At 55.5% G+C, this 18552-nt stretch overlaps 1 protein-coding gene across 4 annotated transcripts in view; it reads right to left on the reverse strand.

Annotated features, from left to right (window-relative positions):
* The window catches only part of LOC116952803 (uncharacterized), a 42396-nt gene that overhangs the window by 10020 nt on the left and 13824 nt on the right, over positions 1-18552 (reverse strand). For all 4 annotated transcript variants that reach the window (XM_032972472.2, XM_032972471.2, XM_076074487.1 and 1 more), the window contains 2 exons: positions 12440-12612; positions 2124-2249 (listed from right to left, as the gene is read on the reverse strand). In XM_032972472.2, the coding sequence (XP_032828363.2) occupies positions 2124-2249; positions 12440-12612 (299 nt within the window). The remainder of the gene's footprint in view (positions 1-2123; positions 2250-12439; positions 12613-18552) is intronic.

Here is an 18552-nt window from a genome sequence, read left to right on the forward strand (position 1 = left end):
GGTGGCGCTGCGGTCAGGCGCACTGCGCCGTGAAGCCACCGTCCAACGCCCATCAAGAGCGGGGAATATTTTAACCGGGGGCCTTCCCCAAAGTCAATCCGGCCTCAAACGAGTACGCGTGTAAAACATCGCCACTGGGGAGACAAAGGCGGCCGGGCGTGGTGCTGGCCGCCCGCCCCCTTCGTGCGCCGTGTCCGCCTTCAGAGGTGCTCGCTAGCAGCACTTGCCCCAATACTGTCATTGGCTATATGGGGGGGGGAGCTTTGGCTTTGTACCGCGTGTGTGTGTGCGCGTGCGTCTGTGTGTATGTTCGTGGGCGTGTGTGCGTGCGCGTGTGTGTGTGTATGTGCGTGCGTCTGTGTGGATGCTCGTTGGCGTGTGTGCGTGCGTCTGTGTGTGTGTTCGTGGGCGTGTGTGCGCGTGTGTGTGTGTGTGTACGCGTGCGTACGTGCGTCCGTGTGTACGTTTGTCCGTGCGTGCGTTTCCGCAGCGAGGCGACCCTTGGGCCCGCACCTCGCCTGCCCAATGCCGAACTCGGCACGAAACGCATGTTTCACCCCGCCGCCCCCCACTTCGCATCGGGTCAACCGAGGTGAAAACACCTGAACCCACCCCTACCCCCACCCCTCCACACCGCCCGCTCACTCTGGGAGCCGCCACGCCACCCGTGGGGGACGAGCGACATGCAAAGCGCTGCTCCTCCTGCTCCTCCTGCTTCTTCTTGACCGAGCGGAGGCTCCCGTGAACCATGTTTTTGGGACGTTTGGCCATACTTCACCGCGCCGGTCGCTGCTGGGCGGGTTGGGGGGGGGGCATGCGGGCGAAGGTTGTCACGTCCGGGGTGTGACGAGGCGGGGAGGGATGCCGCAAGCTTCTCAAACCCCTCCATCGAGAGGGCGATGTTGACGCCGCCGCTGGTACCGGCAAGTCCATTCAGCTCCAAACCAAAGATAAAGATCCTTGCCCTAGCCCTTAGACTGGTGGGCAAGGGCTGCTGGTGGGCAAAGTGCTGCTGGTGGGCAAAGTGCTGTTGGTGGGCAAGGGCTGTTGATGGGCAAGTGCTGTTGGTAGGCGAGTGCTGTTGGTGGGAAAGTGCTGTTGGTGGGCAAGTGCTGTTAGTGGGCAAGTGCTGTTGGTGGGCAAAGTGCTGCTGGTGGGCAAAGTGCTGTTGGTGGGCAAAGTGCTGCTGGTGGGCAAGGGCTGTTGGTGGGCAAGTGCTGCTGGTGGGCAAGTGCTGTTAGTGGGCAAGTGCTGTTGGCGGGCAAAGTGCTGCTGGTGGACAAGGGCTGTTGGTGGGAAAGGGCTGTTGGTGGGCAAGTGCTGTTAGTGGGCAAGGGCTGTTGGTGGGCAAGTGCTGTTGGTGGGCAAAGTGCTGCTGGTGGACAAGGGCTGTTGGTGGGCAAGTGCTGTTGGTGGGCAAGTGCTGTTAGTGGGCAAGTGCTGTTGGCGGGCAAAGTGCTGCTGGTGGGCAAGGGCTGTTGGTGGGAAAGGGCTGTTGGTGGGCAAGTGCTGTTGGTGGGCAAGTGCTGTTGGTGGGCAAAGTGCTGTTGGTGGGCAAGTGCTGTTGGTGGGCAAAGTGCTGTTGGTGGGCAAAGTGCTGTTGGTGGGCAAGTGCTGTTGGTGGGCAAAGTGCTGCTGGTGGGCAAAGTGCTGTTGGTGGGCAAAGTGCTGTTGGTGGGCAAGTGCTGTTGGTGGGCAAAGTGCTGTTGGTGGGCAAGTGCTGTTGGCGAGCAAGTGCTGTTGGTGGGCAAAGTGCTGTTGGTGGGCAAGTGCTGTTGGCGAGCAACGCCGATGAAGGCCGGCACTGCGACGGCACGCGTGGGGGTGGGCGGCCAGCGCCACGCACGGCCGCCTTTCGTCTCCCTAGCGGCGACGTTGGCACACTTTGCACCGGGTGCTCGTTTGAGGCCGAGTCGACCTAGGGGATGCCCAGGCTCGGTTCAGATAATCGTCGACCGTGGTGTTCGTCGCGAGCGGGAAATCGAACTGGGGGACGCCGGGGCTGGCTGCGGCGCGACGCGCTGGCCGCTACCCCGCAAAAACACGCGCGCACGTGCACACGTGCACACACACGTGCACACGTGCACACACACGTGCACACGCACACACACACGCACACTCACGTTGTGCAGCTTGAAGTAGAGGCCGCAAGCGTTGCACACCGGCTCGCCGCTGCCGTTGCGCCTCCAGAGCGTCGTGGTCGTGGTCTGGCAGTTGGCGCAGGTGGTGGACGGGCGGGAGCTGCTCGCCTGCGACGCGGCACAGGAAGAAAAATCAGGCGCACGCACGAGACGGGTTCCGCTTGCGGGGCTCTCTGAGGACACGCAACAACAAAACAACAACAACAACAAACAAACACGTGCACGCGTGACCCTCGCCATCGGTGGGCGTTTCACTGGCGGTGGGTAACGTGAGATCTTCACAGGCGGTGGGTAACGTGAGACCTTCACTGCTGGTGGGTAACGTGAGACCTTCACAGGCGGTGGGTAACGTGAGACCACAGGCGGTGGGTAACGTGAGACCTTCACAGGCGGTGGGTAACGTGAGATCTTCACAGGCGGTGGGTAACGTGAGATCTTCACTGCTGGTGGGTAACGTGAGACCTTCACAGGCGGTGGGTAACGTGAGACCTTCTCAGGCGGTGGGTAACGTGAGATCTTCACAGGCGGTGGGTAACGTGAGACCTTCTCAGGCGGTGGGTAACGTGAGACCTTCACAGGCGGTGGGTAACGTGAGACCTTCACAGGCGGTGGGTAACGTGAGACCTTCACAGGCGGTGGGTAACGTGAGACCTTCACTGCTGGTGGGTAACGTGAGATCTTCACAGGCGGTGGGTAACGTGAGACCTTCTCAGGCGGTGGGTAACGTGAGATCTTCACAGGCGGTGGGTGACGTGAGACCTTCACAGGCGGTGGGTGACGTGAGATCTTCACAGGCGGTGGGTAACGTGAGACCTTCACAGGCGGTGGGTAACGTGAGATCTTCACAGGCGGTGGGTAACGTGAGACCTTCACAGGCGGTGGGTGACGTGAGACCTTCACAGGCGGTGGGTGACGTGAGACCTTCACAGGCGGTGGGTAACGTGAGACCTTCACAGGCGGTGGGTGACGTGAGACCTTCACAGGCGGTGGGTAACGTGAGACCTTCACAGGCGGTGGGTAACGTGAGATCTTCACAGGCGGTGGGTAACGTGAGACCTTCACTGCTGGTGGGTAACGTGAGACCTTCACAGGCGGTGGGTAACGTGAGACCACAGGCGGTGGGTAACGTGAGACCTTCACAGGCGGTGGGTAACGTGAGACCTTCACAGGTGGTGGGTAACGTGAGATCTTCACAGGCGGTGGGTGACGTGAGATCTTCACAGGCGGTGGGTAACGTGAGACCTTCACAGGCGGTGGGTAACGTGAGACCTTCACAGGCGGTGGGTAACGTGAGACCTTCACTGCTGGTGGGTAACGTGAGACCTTCACAGGCGGTGGGTAACGTGAGACCTTCACAGGCGGTGGGTGACGTGAGACCTTCACAGGCGGTGGGTAACGTGAGACCTTCACAGGCGGTGGGTAACGTGAGACCTTCACAGGCGGTGGGTAACGTGAGATCTTCACAGGCGGTGGGTAACGTGAGACCTTCACAGGCGGTGGGTAACGTGAGACCTTCACTGCTGGTTGGTAACGTGAGACCTTCACAGGCGGTGGGTAACGTGAGACCTTCACAGGCGGTGGGTGACGTGAGACCTTCACAAGCGGTGGGTAACGTGAGACCTTCACAGGCGGTGGGTGACGTGAGATCTTCACAGGCGGTGGGTAACGTGAGATCTTCACAGGCAGTGGGTAACGTGAGACCTTCACTGCTGGTGGGTAACGTGAGACCTTCACAGGCGGTGGGTAACGTGAGACCTTCACAGGCGGTGGGTGACGTGAGATCTTCACAGGCGGTGGGTAACGTGAGACCTTCACAGGCGGTGGGTAACGTGAGACCTTCACAGGCGGTGGGTAACGTGAGATCTTCACAGGTGGTGGGTAACGTGAGACCTTCACTGCTGGTGGGTAACGTGAGACCTTCACAGGCGGTGGGTAACGTGAGACCACAGGCGGTGGGTAACGTGAGACCTTCACAGGCGGTGGGTAACGTGAGACCTTCACAGGCGGTGGGTAACGTGAGACCTTCACAGGCGGTGGGTGACGTGAGATCTTCACAGGCGGTGGGTAACGTGAGACCTTCACAGGCGGTGGGTAACGTGAGACCTTCACAGGCGGTGGGTAACGTGAGATCTTCACAGGTGGTGGGTAACGTGAGACCTTCACTGCTGGTGGGTAACGTGAGACCTTCACAGGCGGTGGGTAACGTGAGACCACAGGCGGTGGGTAACGTGAGACCTTCACAGGCGGTGGGTAACGTGAGACCTTCACAGGCGGTGGGTAACGTGAGACCTTCACTGCTGGTGGGTAACGTGAGACCTTCACTGCTGGTGGGTAACGTGAGACCTTCACAGGCGGTGGGTAACGTTAGACCTTCACTGCCGTTAGATCTTCCGCCACGTGGAATCACGTCATCGCCTCGTCAGAAAAGGACATTTTATTGATATTTTATTAGCACTGGTTTGCGTCAGCAAACTTTGAGCGAAGCTTTGATCAATTTGCCCGCCGAGGTTTTCAATCGGGTTGAGTTGCCACCCGAATGCAGAACTTGGCACCCAAGTTTCGTTCTTATCGAGTCGTATTTCCTAGAATTCGTCGTTACGGACGTACGGACGGACAGGAGCCGACGCTTTAAAGCTTTCAATGTCCGTCATAAAGCACCTAGCGTAACGTCAGCCCTGTCAGCAACGCACTGGGGACACCTAAATACGTTGACAGATTTCAACGACAAGGCAGCGATGCCGATGACGCTGCTGAAGGCACAGGAGCCTCTAGGAACAGGCTGTAATCGTAGCAGAATGGTGGTGGCGACGATGCTGCTGCCTGTAGCTGCCTCTAGCTGGCTGTAGTAGGCCAGCACAGAGGAAGCAGTGAGGGTTTGGTGGATGGGAATAGGAATCAGTATTCACACGGCAGGAGGAATCCGATAAGCTATAAAGCTCTTGTTCACAGTGCAAAGCCACAATACAACAACGCAATAGGAGTGCAAAGTTCAAGAAGAGGTTAAAGAATCACCCAAACACAGGCAAATACAACAACTAAACCATGAGCTACCTATATTCTTGGTTCTTTCGGTAAAGTCACCACGTAGAAGGGAAATAATAAAATAATAAATATATAAAACAATACAATTCTCACGACGTTTCGACTGCAACACAAGCAATCATCATCGGGTGCGAAAACCACAGCAAGAAAATTAGAAAAAAAGTGGCGGTTATTTTTAACGTAAAAAAATAACCGCAACTTTTTTCAAATTTTGTCGCTTTATATTTTTATTTATTTTATTGTTTCCCTTCCACGTGACTTTACCAAAAAGAACCAAGAATATGAATCCCTGCAGTCACGAAAGCTTTAAATCATGAGCTACCTGGCCACAAAATAGCTCATCATTTGGACATTTATTTCAGCGAAAATAATCAACATTATTATAGCAGCGATGGGTCGGTGGATCACCGCGCAAAGGTAGCGAAGCTTACCCTTGCGGCCCTGTCCGTCAAGGAGGTGCCCTTGGCCGAGCTCGCCAGGAGAAGGCGGTACCGCCGCAAGTGCGCACTAAACTCCATCCGCCCGATTTTGCACGTCGTATGAGTTTTTCTCCGGGTGCTCCGGTTTTCCGGCCGCACCCGTGAAAACAACTCATTGATTGGCCGATTGACAGCTTCATCTTACGAGCCTCCAAGTGCTGTGGGAGATGCAGTTGCGCAACTGCCGCTATATTAAAACCAACGGCCAAATCATCACACGAATAATGATCAAATGTGAGCGTCGATCGAACAAAAATGTTACGCAACAACAAAAATAAGTCTCAGTCCGCCGATATAATCAGCCAGGGTCAATCCACTGTTGGATGAAGGCCTCCCCCGGGCAAGCCGCCGCTGCCACCGATTGGCACGAGCCCTAAGCCGTAACAATCCACCCGGCGCGCCGGCTGAACGCGCCAAGGCCCGGTTGCTCCATCCTCAAACCAAACAATAAACACACAAAACAGTGAATATTGTCCCCTTGCTCCGTGTACACGGTCTGTACGCGTGTATGTCTGTCTGCATGCTGAGCTTCTTTTGCACCGTACGTAGCCAACCGTGCCCATCAGAGGTGTGGGGGAAGGACAACAAACTAAACACAAAAATAAGTTCTCAAGAAATTACTTTGTCAATCTGGATGATTTATAAGTGCCATGGCTCCCAACGGCTTCCTGATGTCTGAAAGCGCCGCGATGCGGTGACAGCCCTCTTTGTTCGATGGCTACGCCAAAAGCCGCCGCCGCCGCCGCCGCTGCTGCTGCTGCTGCTGCGCGGATGACGGAGTTGGCGTGGTGGCGGTTCGTGCTCCTTGACGAGACCGACGAGGTATCGCTCACCCCCTCGGCCTTTCCAAAAACTGTCCCTGACCGACGGAAAATTGGGACTCGTCAACTCGGCGATTACGAACGTGGCCCGCCCTTCGCCAATAATCCTGGTGCGCCGGCTAAAATTACCGACGTGGAAATTAACTCGTGTGCCTATATATATATTGACTCGCACTGCGTTTATTGTGCATTGTTCAGCGCGGGGTCCTTGTGTAATTTGCAGCCGATTGTTGTTCTGCACGGCGGTCATTGTTTTTTTGCGACCGCGTTTGGGAGCAGGCCCGCGACGCCGGTTTGCGTCTTGTGCTTACGAGTGACCAATGCCCCCCCCCCCCCCCTAAATATCGGATTGATTGCACAGAGACTCTTAGACTTATGGGAGCGCCAAAAGCCACGACATAGAGACCGGCAGAGTCTTTGAGCAGGGTGTAATTTCGGCCAGGCCTATCGCGACGGGTGAAGTCATCGCGATACGCCTGGCTGTTGTCATCACATCTATCCCCTGGATTTAAGGAACGAAACAGGAGGAATTCATCACAAATCTGGCTGTCGCCTGATGAAGCCGGTTGTAATTCCTGGCGAAACGTCGTACCCAGATTGTAAATGTTGTGGCTTTGCTCTCCAACACACAACTGGTGTGCTGCACTAGTGGCGAATTGGCCACGTTCTGATTTAAAGCTTTCGTGACTGCAGTAATTCATATTCTTAGTTCTTTCGGTAAAGTCACGTTGAAGGGAAACAACGAAATAATAAAATATATATAAAACAATAAAAATTGGTCGAAACGTCGTGACAATTTTTTTTGTTTTATATATATTTTATTATTTTGTTGTTTCCCTTCAACGTGACTTTACCGAAAGAACTAAGAATATGGCCACGTTCTGTTTACGTGACAAACCTCACCCGTTGGCTGTGGCGGGTTTAACGACACATTTATATATCTGCGCGATCCAACCCCAAAACAATCCTATACTGCGGGCGATATCGGTCGCCAAATCCTACTACTACGTGTTAAATAAACCGCAGTGTCTGCATCCCCCCCCCCAACCCAAAAAGAAAACCTGTAGCATCGATTTCCACCCTTAGTTTGAACTTCCGCGCCGGGAGACAAGAGCAGGCGATCTCTGTCTTGCACGTCCAGCCTGCTTCTCAGGAGCCAGCTTCTCCAACTGCTAGATGGATCCCTCCACCCCCCCCTCCCCCCATACCTCTCTCGCCACGTGCCACCTACGTCCGGTCTGCGTGGCGACCCGGGGGGGGAGGGGGGGTGGGGGGAGAAATATCGAGCGAACAATGCAGCCACCCTGCCCGGTACCGAACAATTTCCACTATCGTTTTGACCAGGTAAGGCCTACTGAGCTATGTAGCTGTTTATCAGCACGGAACCGGCCGCAAGTAACATCGCAACGACGTGGCTCGTCATCACGTGGAAATTTAGAGGAGCAGTCAACGCGTGAAGTTCCTTCTAAATGTGGAGGGAGGAAGCATATACAGGGTCAGGATCGAGCCCACGATCTCCTGCATACCAGGCGAGATAGATAAGATCTCGCCACCGCAGTGCCCCAAAGCAGCACGCCACGGCCTCTAACCAGGCAGCAGCCAAATGAAAACAACATCGCTTTCGTCACAAACCGAGCGCGAGTTATTTTTTGACGGAGCAGGGCGGTCGCCTTCCGCGGTTTCGCTGTTGGAAAAGGCTTCACGAGTTTTTCCCGCACTCGCACGTGCGAGCGTGGCGTGTGCGCGCGTGTGTGTGCGCGCGTGCCCGCGTGTGTGCTCACGTGTCCGCGCGCGTGTGTGTGTGTGAATGTATCTGTCTGTGTGGCATGGGGAGCGGTTGGCGTAACGGTTAAAACGCTGCGTTACGAACCCGGTGACCCCAGGTTCAAATCCCATTCGCGGCCAGCGCTAGTGACGGTTACATGAACCGGTCCTGGGCCTCCCCTAGGTCGACTCAGATTCAAATCAGTACCTGGTGCGGTGTGTTAAAACATCGCCACTGGAGAGACAAAGGCGGTCGGGCGTGGCTCTGGCCACCCAACCCCTCAAAGGTGCCACAGTGCCGGCCTTCATAGGTGCTACTCGCTAACAGCACTTGCCCCGAACAGTCTGTGAAGGCTATATGGGGGATATTCGTCTCTGTGCCTCAATGCGGTTGTTGTTGTTGCGTGCGAGCGAGCGAGCGAGCCCACGGTCGGGCACGTGTCTGCCCTCCCCGCTCTGCACGTGTTTTTCGCTTGCAGGTGCCGCCCTCTGTGTGCGGCGGGCGTTGTCAGATTCAGAATATTTCTTTAGACTGGGGGAGGAATCCGACGAGCTACGATGTCCAGATAAACGAAACCATTTTTGTTTTTTATTTTATTTTACCAGGTGAAGCCAGCTGAGCTACATAGCTATTATTATTTTTTTCAGAAGCGATCTGGCTATCAGAAATGACAGCAAAACGAAGTGGCGAATCGACGCGTGGAAATTGACATCGGCCCAATACTCTAAACACATGTTTGTAAATGTGGAGGGGGAAAACCGCAGGACCCGGAGAAAAATCCACGCGACAACGGGGCAAGGGCCACCGCAAAATCCAAATATACAGCAGCAGGTGTCAGGGTCGGGATCGAACCCACGACGTCCTGCATACCCGGCGAGGTGGTTAACATCTCACCGCGAGCAGCCGTTAGCCAGACAAGGACCGCCACCACCGGTCGCTCCCTCGAATTGAACCACGCGCCGGGGTGGCGCACGCGCGCCAGAACCGGTGCACAAACGTGGCACGTCGTCGCTGTGCCGATTAACCGGCCGCCACTGCAAGAGCTGCAGGGAGATTGTTCCGATGTCGATGGAGCGGCAGGATTTGGCCAAAGTCATTCCCTGATCATTTCAAGCTCGGAGCCCCACGTTAATTCGTCTGTGGGTGCCGCGTTGGCCACGAGTCATCAACGTGTGTGCATGGGTTCCTGTGTTAGCCTACGGCTCCAATGTTAGTCTACGGGTCATATGTATGTCTGGGTTCTATGTGAGGCAATGAGTTCTCCTTTAAGTCTGTGGGTTTCTGTGCAAGTCTGTGGGTCCTGCGTAAGTCTATGAGCTCCGCGTCAAGGCTGCGCGCGGCATACTTTCATCGCGATCTGTTTTGAGTAAGTCGGCAATCCAGAAAAAAAGCACTTCCACATCCGGCACACCACATCCAGTAGTCGACGTCTCTCGCTATGGCTGTGGCCACGTGTCCAGCCACTGCAGTCTCCCGGTAACCGGCGAGACAGGCGGGGAGAAACGAAGGCCTTTTTCGCCGCGCGCCCGCCACGTTTTGCGAAATCCGCGTGGGTCCGGATTTGAAGCGGCTCGTGGCGCTGACTTGCCAGAGCACGTACACTCTGCTCAAGCAGCCCAGTGGGCCTCCTGCGGAGCGGGCATTCCACGTTCCCGTGGTGGGGACGGGCTCCCGTGGTCGGTCGGAATTTTTTGTTTTTCGAGCGGCGATAGAAAACGAAGCAGAAATGAGAAGGGGAAAGAAAAAAAAAACGAGACACGCGAACAAAATATCCGCAGCGCGCACAATTTCCAGTCAATCGACAACAAGATTCTGTTTTGACCGTTGGGAATGTGGCTGCGTGGGGCGGTCGTGGGGGCGGGTGAACTGTGGGGGGTGTAGGAGGAGCGGGGACTGGGGGGCGACTCAGGAAACAGGCGGCTGTGGTTGTGGGAAGTGTGTGCCTTATCGCGACGCACGCACGCTTCCGCAGGAAACCGCACGGACGCGCAGCCGCCAACGCTCGCCGCCGCACTCGCACGCCAACCCCTCCCCCCACCCCCCCCCACTCCGCCCCCACCACCCGCTGTCGCAAGCGAGGCCGGCCGGTGGTGAAACCCGAGCAGGTGCCCCCCCCCCCTCCCCAAAGACATTGAACAACAGTAGCACCCCCCCCCCCCACCGCCTGCCTCGACTCCACCACCCCAACCCCGCCTCCTAACACCGGCAGGCATCGCGACTCTTCACTTCGACTCTTGAGTAAAGGTTAAAGGTTCCGGAGGAGGCGGCGGGAGCGGCAGCGGCATCGGCAGCACCGCCGCCGCCGCTTTGCGATGACTTGCTCCGCTCCGCTCCGCTCCGCCCCGGGCACAGGGCGGCCAATGTCAGTCGCGAGTCGGGGGCTCGAACCCGGTGGACCGAATTGGCGAAGTATGGTCGAGGGGCGCCCGTGACCAAACGCGGCGCGGGGACGCCTCCATCCAGTATCACAGCCGTAAACTATCGTCGTTATTATTATCATTATGATAAGGCGAAGGCGCAGCCCTGCTATTGCTTGCTAACGCCATTGCTGCCAGATGGGCTTACACTAGAGGTAGCGCTCTAGAGAGTTCTAGGGAGCAAGCGGTAGCCCTGGGCTACCTCTAGAGGGCACTTGGCCTACTCTTCCACGCTGGGCAGCGCGTCCTGGGAGAGAGATGGAGTCACCCCACACTTTACCACCCCACCGCACGCGACCTACTGGAGCGACGATGAGAACTGTGCCCCCCACCCATTCACACGGCGTGGGGACTTCATAAACAATACCCCCCGTAGTTTGAGCTGCCTCGCCAGGAGATAGAACGGGCCCATCTCTGGCTTGCATGTGGAGCCTGCTTCTCAGGAAGCAGCTCCTCCACCACTGGATGGATCCCCCCTCCCCGTACCTTATTGCCACGGGGGGGGTTGTTTGACCATACTTCGCCGCGCTGGTCGTTGTGGGTCGACGTAGGGGTCACGTGAGTGTTGGTGACTTAGCCCCCCACCCAAACCCTCCGTGACCCCTTCTCCCACCCTGCCACCCCCCCCAACCCCCCACTCAATACATTTTCGAGTCAGGCCACTGCCCTTGTGACCCGTGAAATAGCTGAGCCCCCTCCCCTGCCTCCTACCCCCTCTGCCCCCCTCCCTCCACACCCCCCCCCCCCCCGCGCCCCCCTCTCTATTTTTTAAAGGGACTCCTGGACAATGTGTCATCCGGACATCCAATAAACAGCCCCGGGGCACGACGTAAACACGACAGCAGCACGTGTGTCGTGTGTGTGTGTGTGTGTCTGGTGTGCGTATCGTTTGTGTGCCGTGTTGTGTGCCGTGTGTGTGCGTGTCAAGTGTATGTACTGTGTGCGTGTGTGTGTGTGTGTCTTGGGTGACAGCCAAAATCACCCAGAACCGGCCTGGAGTTCGAGGAGCTTAGCAAGATCAATCTTGCTTGTTATTATTATCATCTATCCCTCTATAAGTCTGTGGGTGTCTATGCGAGTCTATGGGTCCCCGTGTGAGTGGACGGGTCCCTATGTCAGTCCATAGGCATGCGGCTGTGAGATGGCCAAGATGACTTAAAGCTTTCGTGACTGCAGAAATTCATATTCGTGGGTCTTTCAGTAAAGCCACGTAGATAGAATAAAAACAAAAATAAAAAATAATAACAAAATCCCGACGTTTCGACCGCAACACAAGCAATCGTCATCAGGTGAGAAATATCACGGGAGAGCTGCTGAGAATATATGGTGGGAGCGCTGCAAAGGTAAGGAGTTGTCAAGGTTTGGGAATGGGTGTAGCCCAAGGGTCAGTGGGAGGGGTTAGAGAAGAAAATTTGCATGTAAATGTAAGATCGGGTAAATCTTGACAAACGAAGCTGTGGGGGTGGCCATTGTATTGTGAGAGCTTAGCATGCCAATGTAAGAGATTAGCATGCCAATGTAAGAGATTAGCATGCCAATGTAAGAGATTTGCTAGTAAATGTCAACTCGGAGAGAGCTCTTACCTGACGACAACTGCTTGTGTTGCAATCGAAACGTCGTGATATTGTTCTTATTATTATTTTTTATTCTTTGATCTATCTACGTGGGTTTACCGAAAGACCCAAGAATATGGCCAAGGTGCGATAATGATGATGATGAGTGTGACGTAGACAATGACGACGACGACGATGACGTGCGTGCGCGCGGCTCTCACCGGCCGCCTCTTGGGCTTGATGAGCGGCCGGTTCTGCCCGTTGGTCTTGTGGTAGAGGCCGCAAGCGTTGCACAGGTAGTGGCCGTTGGCGTCGCGACGCCACAGCGGCGTCGCCGTAGCGCCGCAGTTGACGCACTCGCGACTCTCGCCGCACGCGGCGGGCGCCGGCTCCCCTGGCGGAGGCGGGAGGGAGGGGCGGGGGCACAACGGGCGTCAGCGACGATCCCCTCCCGGGCACCGCGCGCGCCGCCGCCGACGACGCGGCGTCGGGAGGACGTCGAAAGCGCGCGGCGCGGCCAAAGCTTCTCCCCCGTGTCGCCCATCCGCGTGCGGAACACTCCAGGCTTCGGTCGCCCAAGGCGGCGGAAGCGCGCGCGGCCCGCAGCCTCGCACGCGAATCTCTCTCAACGAGCGCCCTGGGTAGCAAACGTCTTTGCCTGCTCGCATCTTTGCGCGACGACGACGCCTGCGGCACGTGCACGTGCACGTGCCGCGCGCAGGCAAACCGCGCTAATCGGAGGTGCGGGGGAAGAGGACAACAAACTAAACAACAAAAAGCAGTTCCGCTGAATTGATGAGCTTCCAATGTGGATGATTTGAAAGCGCACAGCTCCGGTGACGTCCTCACAGAGCGGAGAAAAATCCACGCGACCACGTGGGGGGAACACGCGAACTCTGAATACGCAGCAGGGGTCAACGGTCGCCACCGAGCCCATGGCCCCCCCGCATTACAGACGCGGGCGTTGGTGAGTGCCAGCGTGGTGGCGAAGGGGAGATGGCAGGGTGGAGGATAGGGGCAGGACTCGAACTCGGCTCGTCAGGTGCACAGCGCAGCGCGCGCCAAACACCGCAATGCTGCCCACACAGTTGCGCAGCTCCGAAGCCCTTGGCCCATCGCAGTCGGCAAATCCGCAAATGGGAAAACTCGGAGGTTTGGTTGCCGGGTTCTTAATAGGACCCCCACTCCTCCTCCTGTTGTTCTACGTGACCTCACGTCAACTCGACGCATTAAACAGGAAGTACTTTTTTTTACGTAAAGCACAATTAATATTTTAAATCCACGCACAATGCACGCGACAATTCGCACAATATGCATGCAATATACATATGCACAATGCACGCACACTACACGCGCAACACACACACAATGGGCGCGCGCAATACACACAATGCACGCGCAACACACACACACAATGGACACGCGCAATGCACCCACAATGCACGGTGCGATACAGCCGGCGCGCGCGGTGGGAGCACACCGCGGTGCATGCGGTGACAGCACACCGCGGCGCACGTGGTGGGAGCAGACCGGGGCGCACGTGGAATGTCTCTCGCGAAACGACACCGCCGATGGCGACTCCCCGAGGCAGGCAGGAAGGGCGTGCCGCCACGCCCGGTGGCTTCTGCTCAAACAACCCCGCGGCTCTCTCTCTCTCTCTGCTCATGGCCATCGTGGGGGGTTAGAGGTCAGGGCGTCGGGTTAGCGGGTTTGTTCAGGTGAGGTTTAGGGTTCGGGGAGTCAGGTCAGCCGGTTGGTTCAGGTTAGGGTCAGAGTTAGGGGTCGGGTTAGTGAGTTGGTTCAGGTTAGGGTTAGAAGTAGGGTTTGGGTCATCGGGTGTATAGGGTAGTTTAGGCTTCATAGGGAGTAGGTTGTTGTTGTTGTTGTAATTATCACGTTTTGTATAACCCAGAGAAAGCCCACGTGAAACTTGTGTTCAGGAGGGTCCTGACGTCTTCTCGCAGTCACAGTACGCGGCAGTGTGCACGCGTAGTTTCCGATCGAGTAATCTGCGGGGAACGGTTTATTTTTTCTTTCAAACTTGCCATGATCGTGTGATCCGTGACCATGGCCAATGACGTCACGGGATCTTTAACGTCCAAAGTTAAGCAGGTTAAGGATTAGGCATCAAGTTCATGGGGTTATCTTTGATGGCCAAGGGTTAGGCCTTGGATTAGAGTGAGAAATTGGCATGTGGTTTGCGCTTGGCATGTGGTTTGTGCTTAAGGGGTAGGGCTATGATTCAGGTTGTAAAACTTGGATTGGGGTTAGGAATTTGGCTTCGGTTCGGACTTAGGACATTGTATGTACGTTGAACTTCTTTCGCACCGTACGTAGCCAACCGTGCTAATCGGAGGTCCATATCACTAAGTCTAGCTTCATGCTAAGATGTGAAATCAGGTTATTGACTTTTCAGTTAGGGTTAGGACTTGATTTATATTGATTGGGTTAGGTTCAGGCCTAACCGTAGGGCTCTGCATGCCAGGGCCCAGCACTGACAGGGCCCCGTTATTTTGAGGGAGTGCTCTCACCAACTCACATATGGTAAACCCGCAGTTTGTTTTTTTAGCAATCCTTACCCTTCTAATGAGACCCAAGAATGGCAAAACCAGGCCAGGGTTAGCTCACTGAAGTAAATGTTGCAGTTGTCACGAGCCTGGACTAAGTCCACGAGGCCAATGGTGCTACAGAATGGAGGTTGATCCATTCATTATTTACCCACTTTCATCCTCCACTGAAGTCAGTTGCTATCCACAAATTGATGAGCGTTTGGCTTCGTGTGTTGATTGGTAAAAGGTGTACCTTTACTAGGAAGCCACTTGGAGCTAAGTTTCTTTATAACTACTTTTTGTGTTTAGTTTGTTATTCTTCCCCCGCACCTCCGATTAGCATGGTTGGCTATGTACGATGCGAAAGAAGTTCAACGTACATCGTTTGTTGTCCTTCCCCCGCACCTCCGATTAGCACGGTTCAACATACATATGTACCAATCATCAGACGTGGAAAGTGTGTCATCACGCATAGCACAACGCACCGTTATTTGTTTACCCAGGGAAGCCTTCCACCAAAACAGTCTCAATATTACTCTTTGGTTCTTTAGGTAAAGTCACATAGGTGAAAAAATTTATAGTAAATAAATAATTATAATTCTTATTACTTTTTTTTTACCTATGTGACTTCACCTAAAGAACCAAAGAGTATGGATCATTGCAGTCACGAAAACTTCAAATCTAGAATTAGTCTCAATATTCTTTGTTAAGAGGGTCCTGCAAACTTTGGGTACGTTTTGCAAATGAATTCCATTAGCGATGAGAGTTGTGAAGCTTCGTGTGGGCAGGAAACCGGAAAACCTGGAGGAAACCCCTCCCCCATGTATGCATAACAAGGAGGTGACGCTCAAAGCTCCACACGGATGTATTCAATAATCCATTGACGTGCTGCTGCCATCCGGCCACCACATCGCACACTTTCAGATATGCTCCTGCGGCCGTCTGGAACGCTCTTCCCTCCGATATAAGGACGCCACTGGTTGCTATGCACTTTTAAAACCATCGTCCTAGATTGACAAACTCATTTCTTTTGAACTGCTTTTTGTGTGTTAGTTTTGTCGTCCCACCATCGCACCTCCGATTAGCACTGTCGGCTATGTACGGTGCAAAAGAAGTCCAATGTACATACCATGCTTCCTCCGGGCACATTTAAGCGGAACAAACGTACCACCGTCATGTGCGACTCGGGACAGCAAGGCCCACCGAGCTGAGCTGCTTTCATAAAGAGGACAACAACCCAGTGACCTTGCCGGAATGCCTCTGGCAAATGAGATAAACAAATCCTGATTTAGCGGTGGACTCGGACAAAGGAGTTGACATTTCGTGGTGGTGAGATGTTAACTCCCTCGCCTGGTATGCAGTAGTTCGCGGGTTCGATCCCTCGCCTGACGCCTGCTGTACATTTAGAGTTTGCGTGTCCCTCTCCCTGTGGTGGTCGTCTGGAATATTCTCCGGGTCCTCCGTTCTATCACTCCACATTCAGAACCAACGTCATGCGTTTAAGAGTGTTTGACTGCTGCTTTTAAATTTCCGCACGACGACGACGACGACGATGATAAGCCGCCAACTTCGTTGAGCTATCATTTGCAATCGCCGGGGCCGATTCCGATAACAGGAGCTGTACGTCGCTCAGTTTGGGCCTATGTCTCTTTTTTACCTGGTGACAGTAAAAATAAAAGCACGATTGTATCAGATGCCAAGAAGCCAGAGCGCCCCGAGAAAAAAAACCACGGGCGGCACGCCACGTAGGCCGACGCGTCGCGCAAGTGCCGTGGCGTCTTCCCGCTAGCGCGACGGACGCCCCCCCCCCCCGCCCCCCCGCCCCCCGCCCCCCGCCCCGTGACCGTTGTCGCCGCGATGGCGGACCCCGTCGTTTTGCGAACGTTCATCGTCGGCCAACGGTCGATCCACTGCTGGATGAAAGGGGGCCTCTCCACCTAAGCCGCTGCAGCCATCGCCTCTCACCACACCCTGCGGTGTACGAGTTTTCGCCTCGCACCTTGCGCGCGAAAAACAAAAACAAAAAAAAAACAGATTGTAACGCTCCCGTCTCCCCGCCGGGAAGCGTTTATTCTCTCCCCGTATTTATTGTTGCTGTTGCGGCACATCCCCTGTGTTTGTTCAACGGTTTCGGGGGCACTTACGGCCGGTGACGCGTTTCCCACGGCGGAACATTATGAGAGCGATGCCCCCTTTTATTTTTTTTTATTTTAACGCCAAATAATATTTTTTCGCGTCGGTGTTTGCTTTAACCAAAACAGGGGGGCTGTGTGTGTCGCCACAAACAGCCGTGGCTCCGCTCGCTCCACGCTAAAAAACAAAGCTCCTGTCCCCCACGTAGCGCCGCGCCGGCCAAAAGGGGGTCGGTTAATGTTAGGATGATGATGATGATAATAATAATAACAATGATTGACAGTTATCTGTCAGGCGCCTTCCGCTAACGTCTCAAGGCGCCCGGTTAAGAATTAAGGGGGGTAAAGGAGAGGCCGAGAGAGACGCAGGAGCTAAATGGAATAAGCAGACGTGAGAAGACGTGGGTTTTTAAGACGTGAAATTATTCCGCGCTGTGGGACGGACGAATTTCCAGCGGTCCGGGAATTCAGCAACCGTGGTGCAGGCATCGCAAATGCCGGCCCCCAGGAAGGAGGCACACGAAGGGCTAGCCGTAGCCACCACTGTGCCACCGCTCCACACCACCGCACAGACAAAGATCCCCCACCCCCGCCCCCTCCCCCCCCCCCCCGTGTAGTGAGTGAGAGAGTGAGCGAGCGGGGTAAGAGAGTGAGCGAGCGGGTAAGAGAGTGAGTGAGAGAGAGAGTGAGAGAGTGAGGGAGAGAGAGAGTGAGCGGGGTAAGAGAGTGAGCGAGCGGGTGAGAGAGTGAGTGAGTGAGAGATTGAGAGAGTGAGAGAGTGAGGGAGAGAGAGAGTGAGCGGGGTAAGAGAGTGAGCGAGCGGGTGAGAGAGTGAGTGAGTGAGAGAGTGAGAGAGTGAGAGAGTGAGGGAGAGAGAGAGTGAGCGGGGTAAGAGAGTGAGCGAGCCGGTGAGAGAGTGAGTGAGTGAGAGAGTGAGAGAGTGAGGGAGAGTGAGCGAGCGGGTGAGAGAGTGAGTAAGCGGGTGAGACAGTGAGTGAGTGAGAGAGTGAGTGAGAGAGAGGGAGAGTGAGCGAGCGGGTGAGAGAGTGAGTAAGTGGGTGAGAGAGTGAGTGAGTGAGAGTGAGGGAGAGAGAGAGTGAGCGGGGTAAGAGAGTGAGCGAGCGGGTGAGAGAGTGAGAGAGAGAGCGAGCGGGTGAGAGTGAGCGAGCGGGTGAGAGAGTGAGAGAGAGAGTGAGCGGGGTAAGAGAGTGAGCGAGCGGGTGAGAGTGAGTGAGGGAGAGAGAGAGAGTGAGAGAGAGAGTGAGCGAGCGGGTGAGAGTAAGCGGGTGAGAGAGTGAGAGAGTGAGTGAGAGTGAGGGAGAGAGAGAGTGAGCGGGGTAAGAGAGTGAGCAAGCGGGCGAGATGCTAGTGGTGCGGGGAGTAGTGAATGAGTGGGGAGCGGTGGTACAGTGGTGAGCGCAGTGCACGACGAGTTGAATTCCCGCTCACAACCGAATATTTTGAACCGGTCCTGGGCCTCCCGTAGGTCGACTCGGCCTTAAACGGTTGTGCGGCGCTGCGGTGTGTCTACATCAGCACCGGGGAGACAAAGGCGGCCGGGCGTGGTTCTGGCACTCACTCCAAGCACGTGTGCTGTACAAAGATAAAGGACCCCACCCGCCCCCGCCCCCCTCCCCCCCCCCTGTATAGCCT

The sequence above is a fragment of the Petromyzon marinus genome, chromosome 48 (genome assembly GCF_048934315.1).
Source record: "Petromyzon marinus isolate PM22_M1 ecotype Great Lakes invasive population chromosome 48, UKy_Petmar_22M1.pri1.0, whole genome shotgun sequence".
Classification (NCBI taxonomy): Eukaryota; Metazoa; Chordata; class Hyperoartia; order Petromyzontiformes; family Petromyzontidae; genus Petromyzon; species Petromyzon marinus.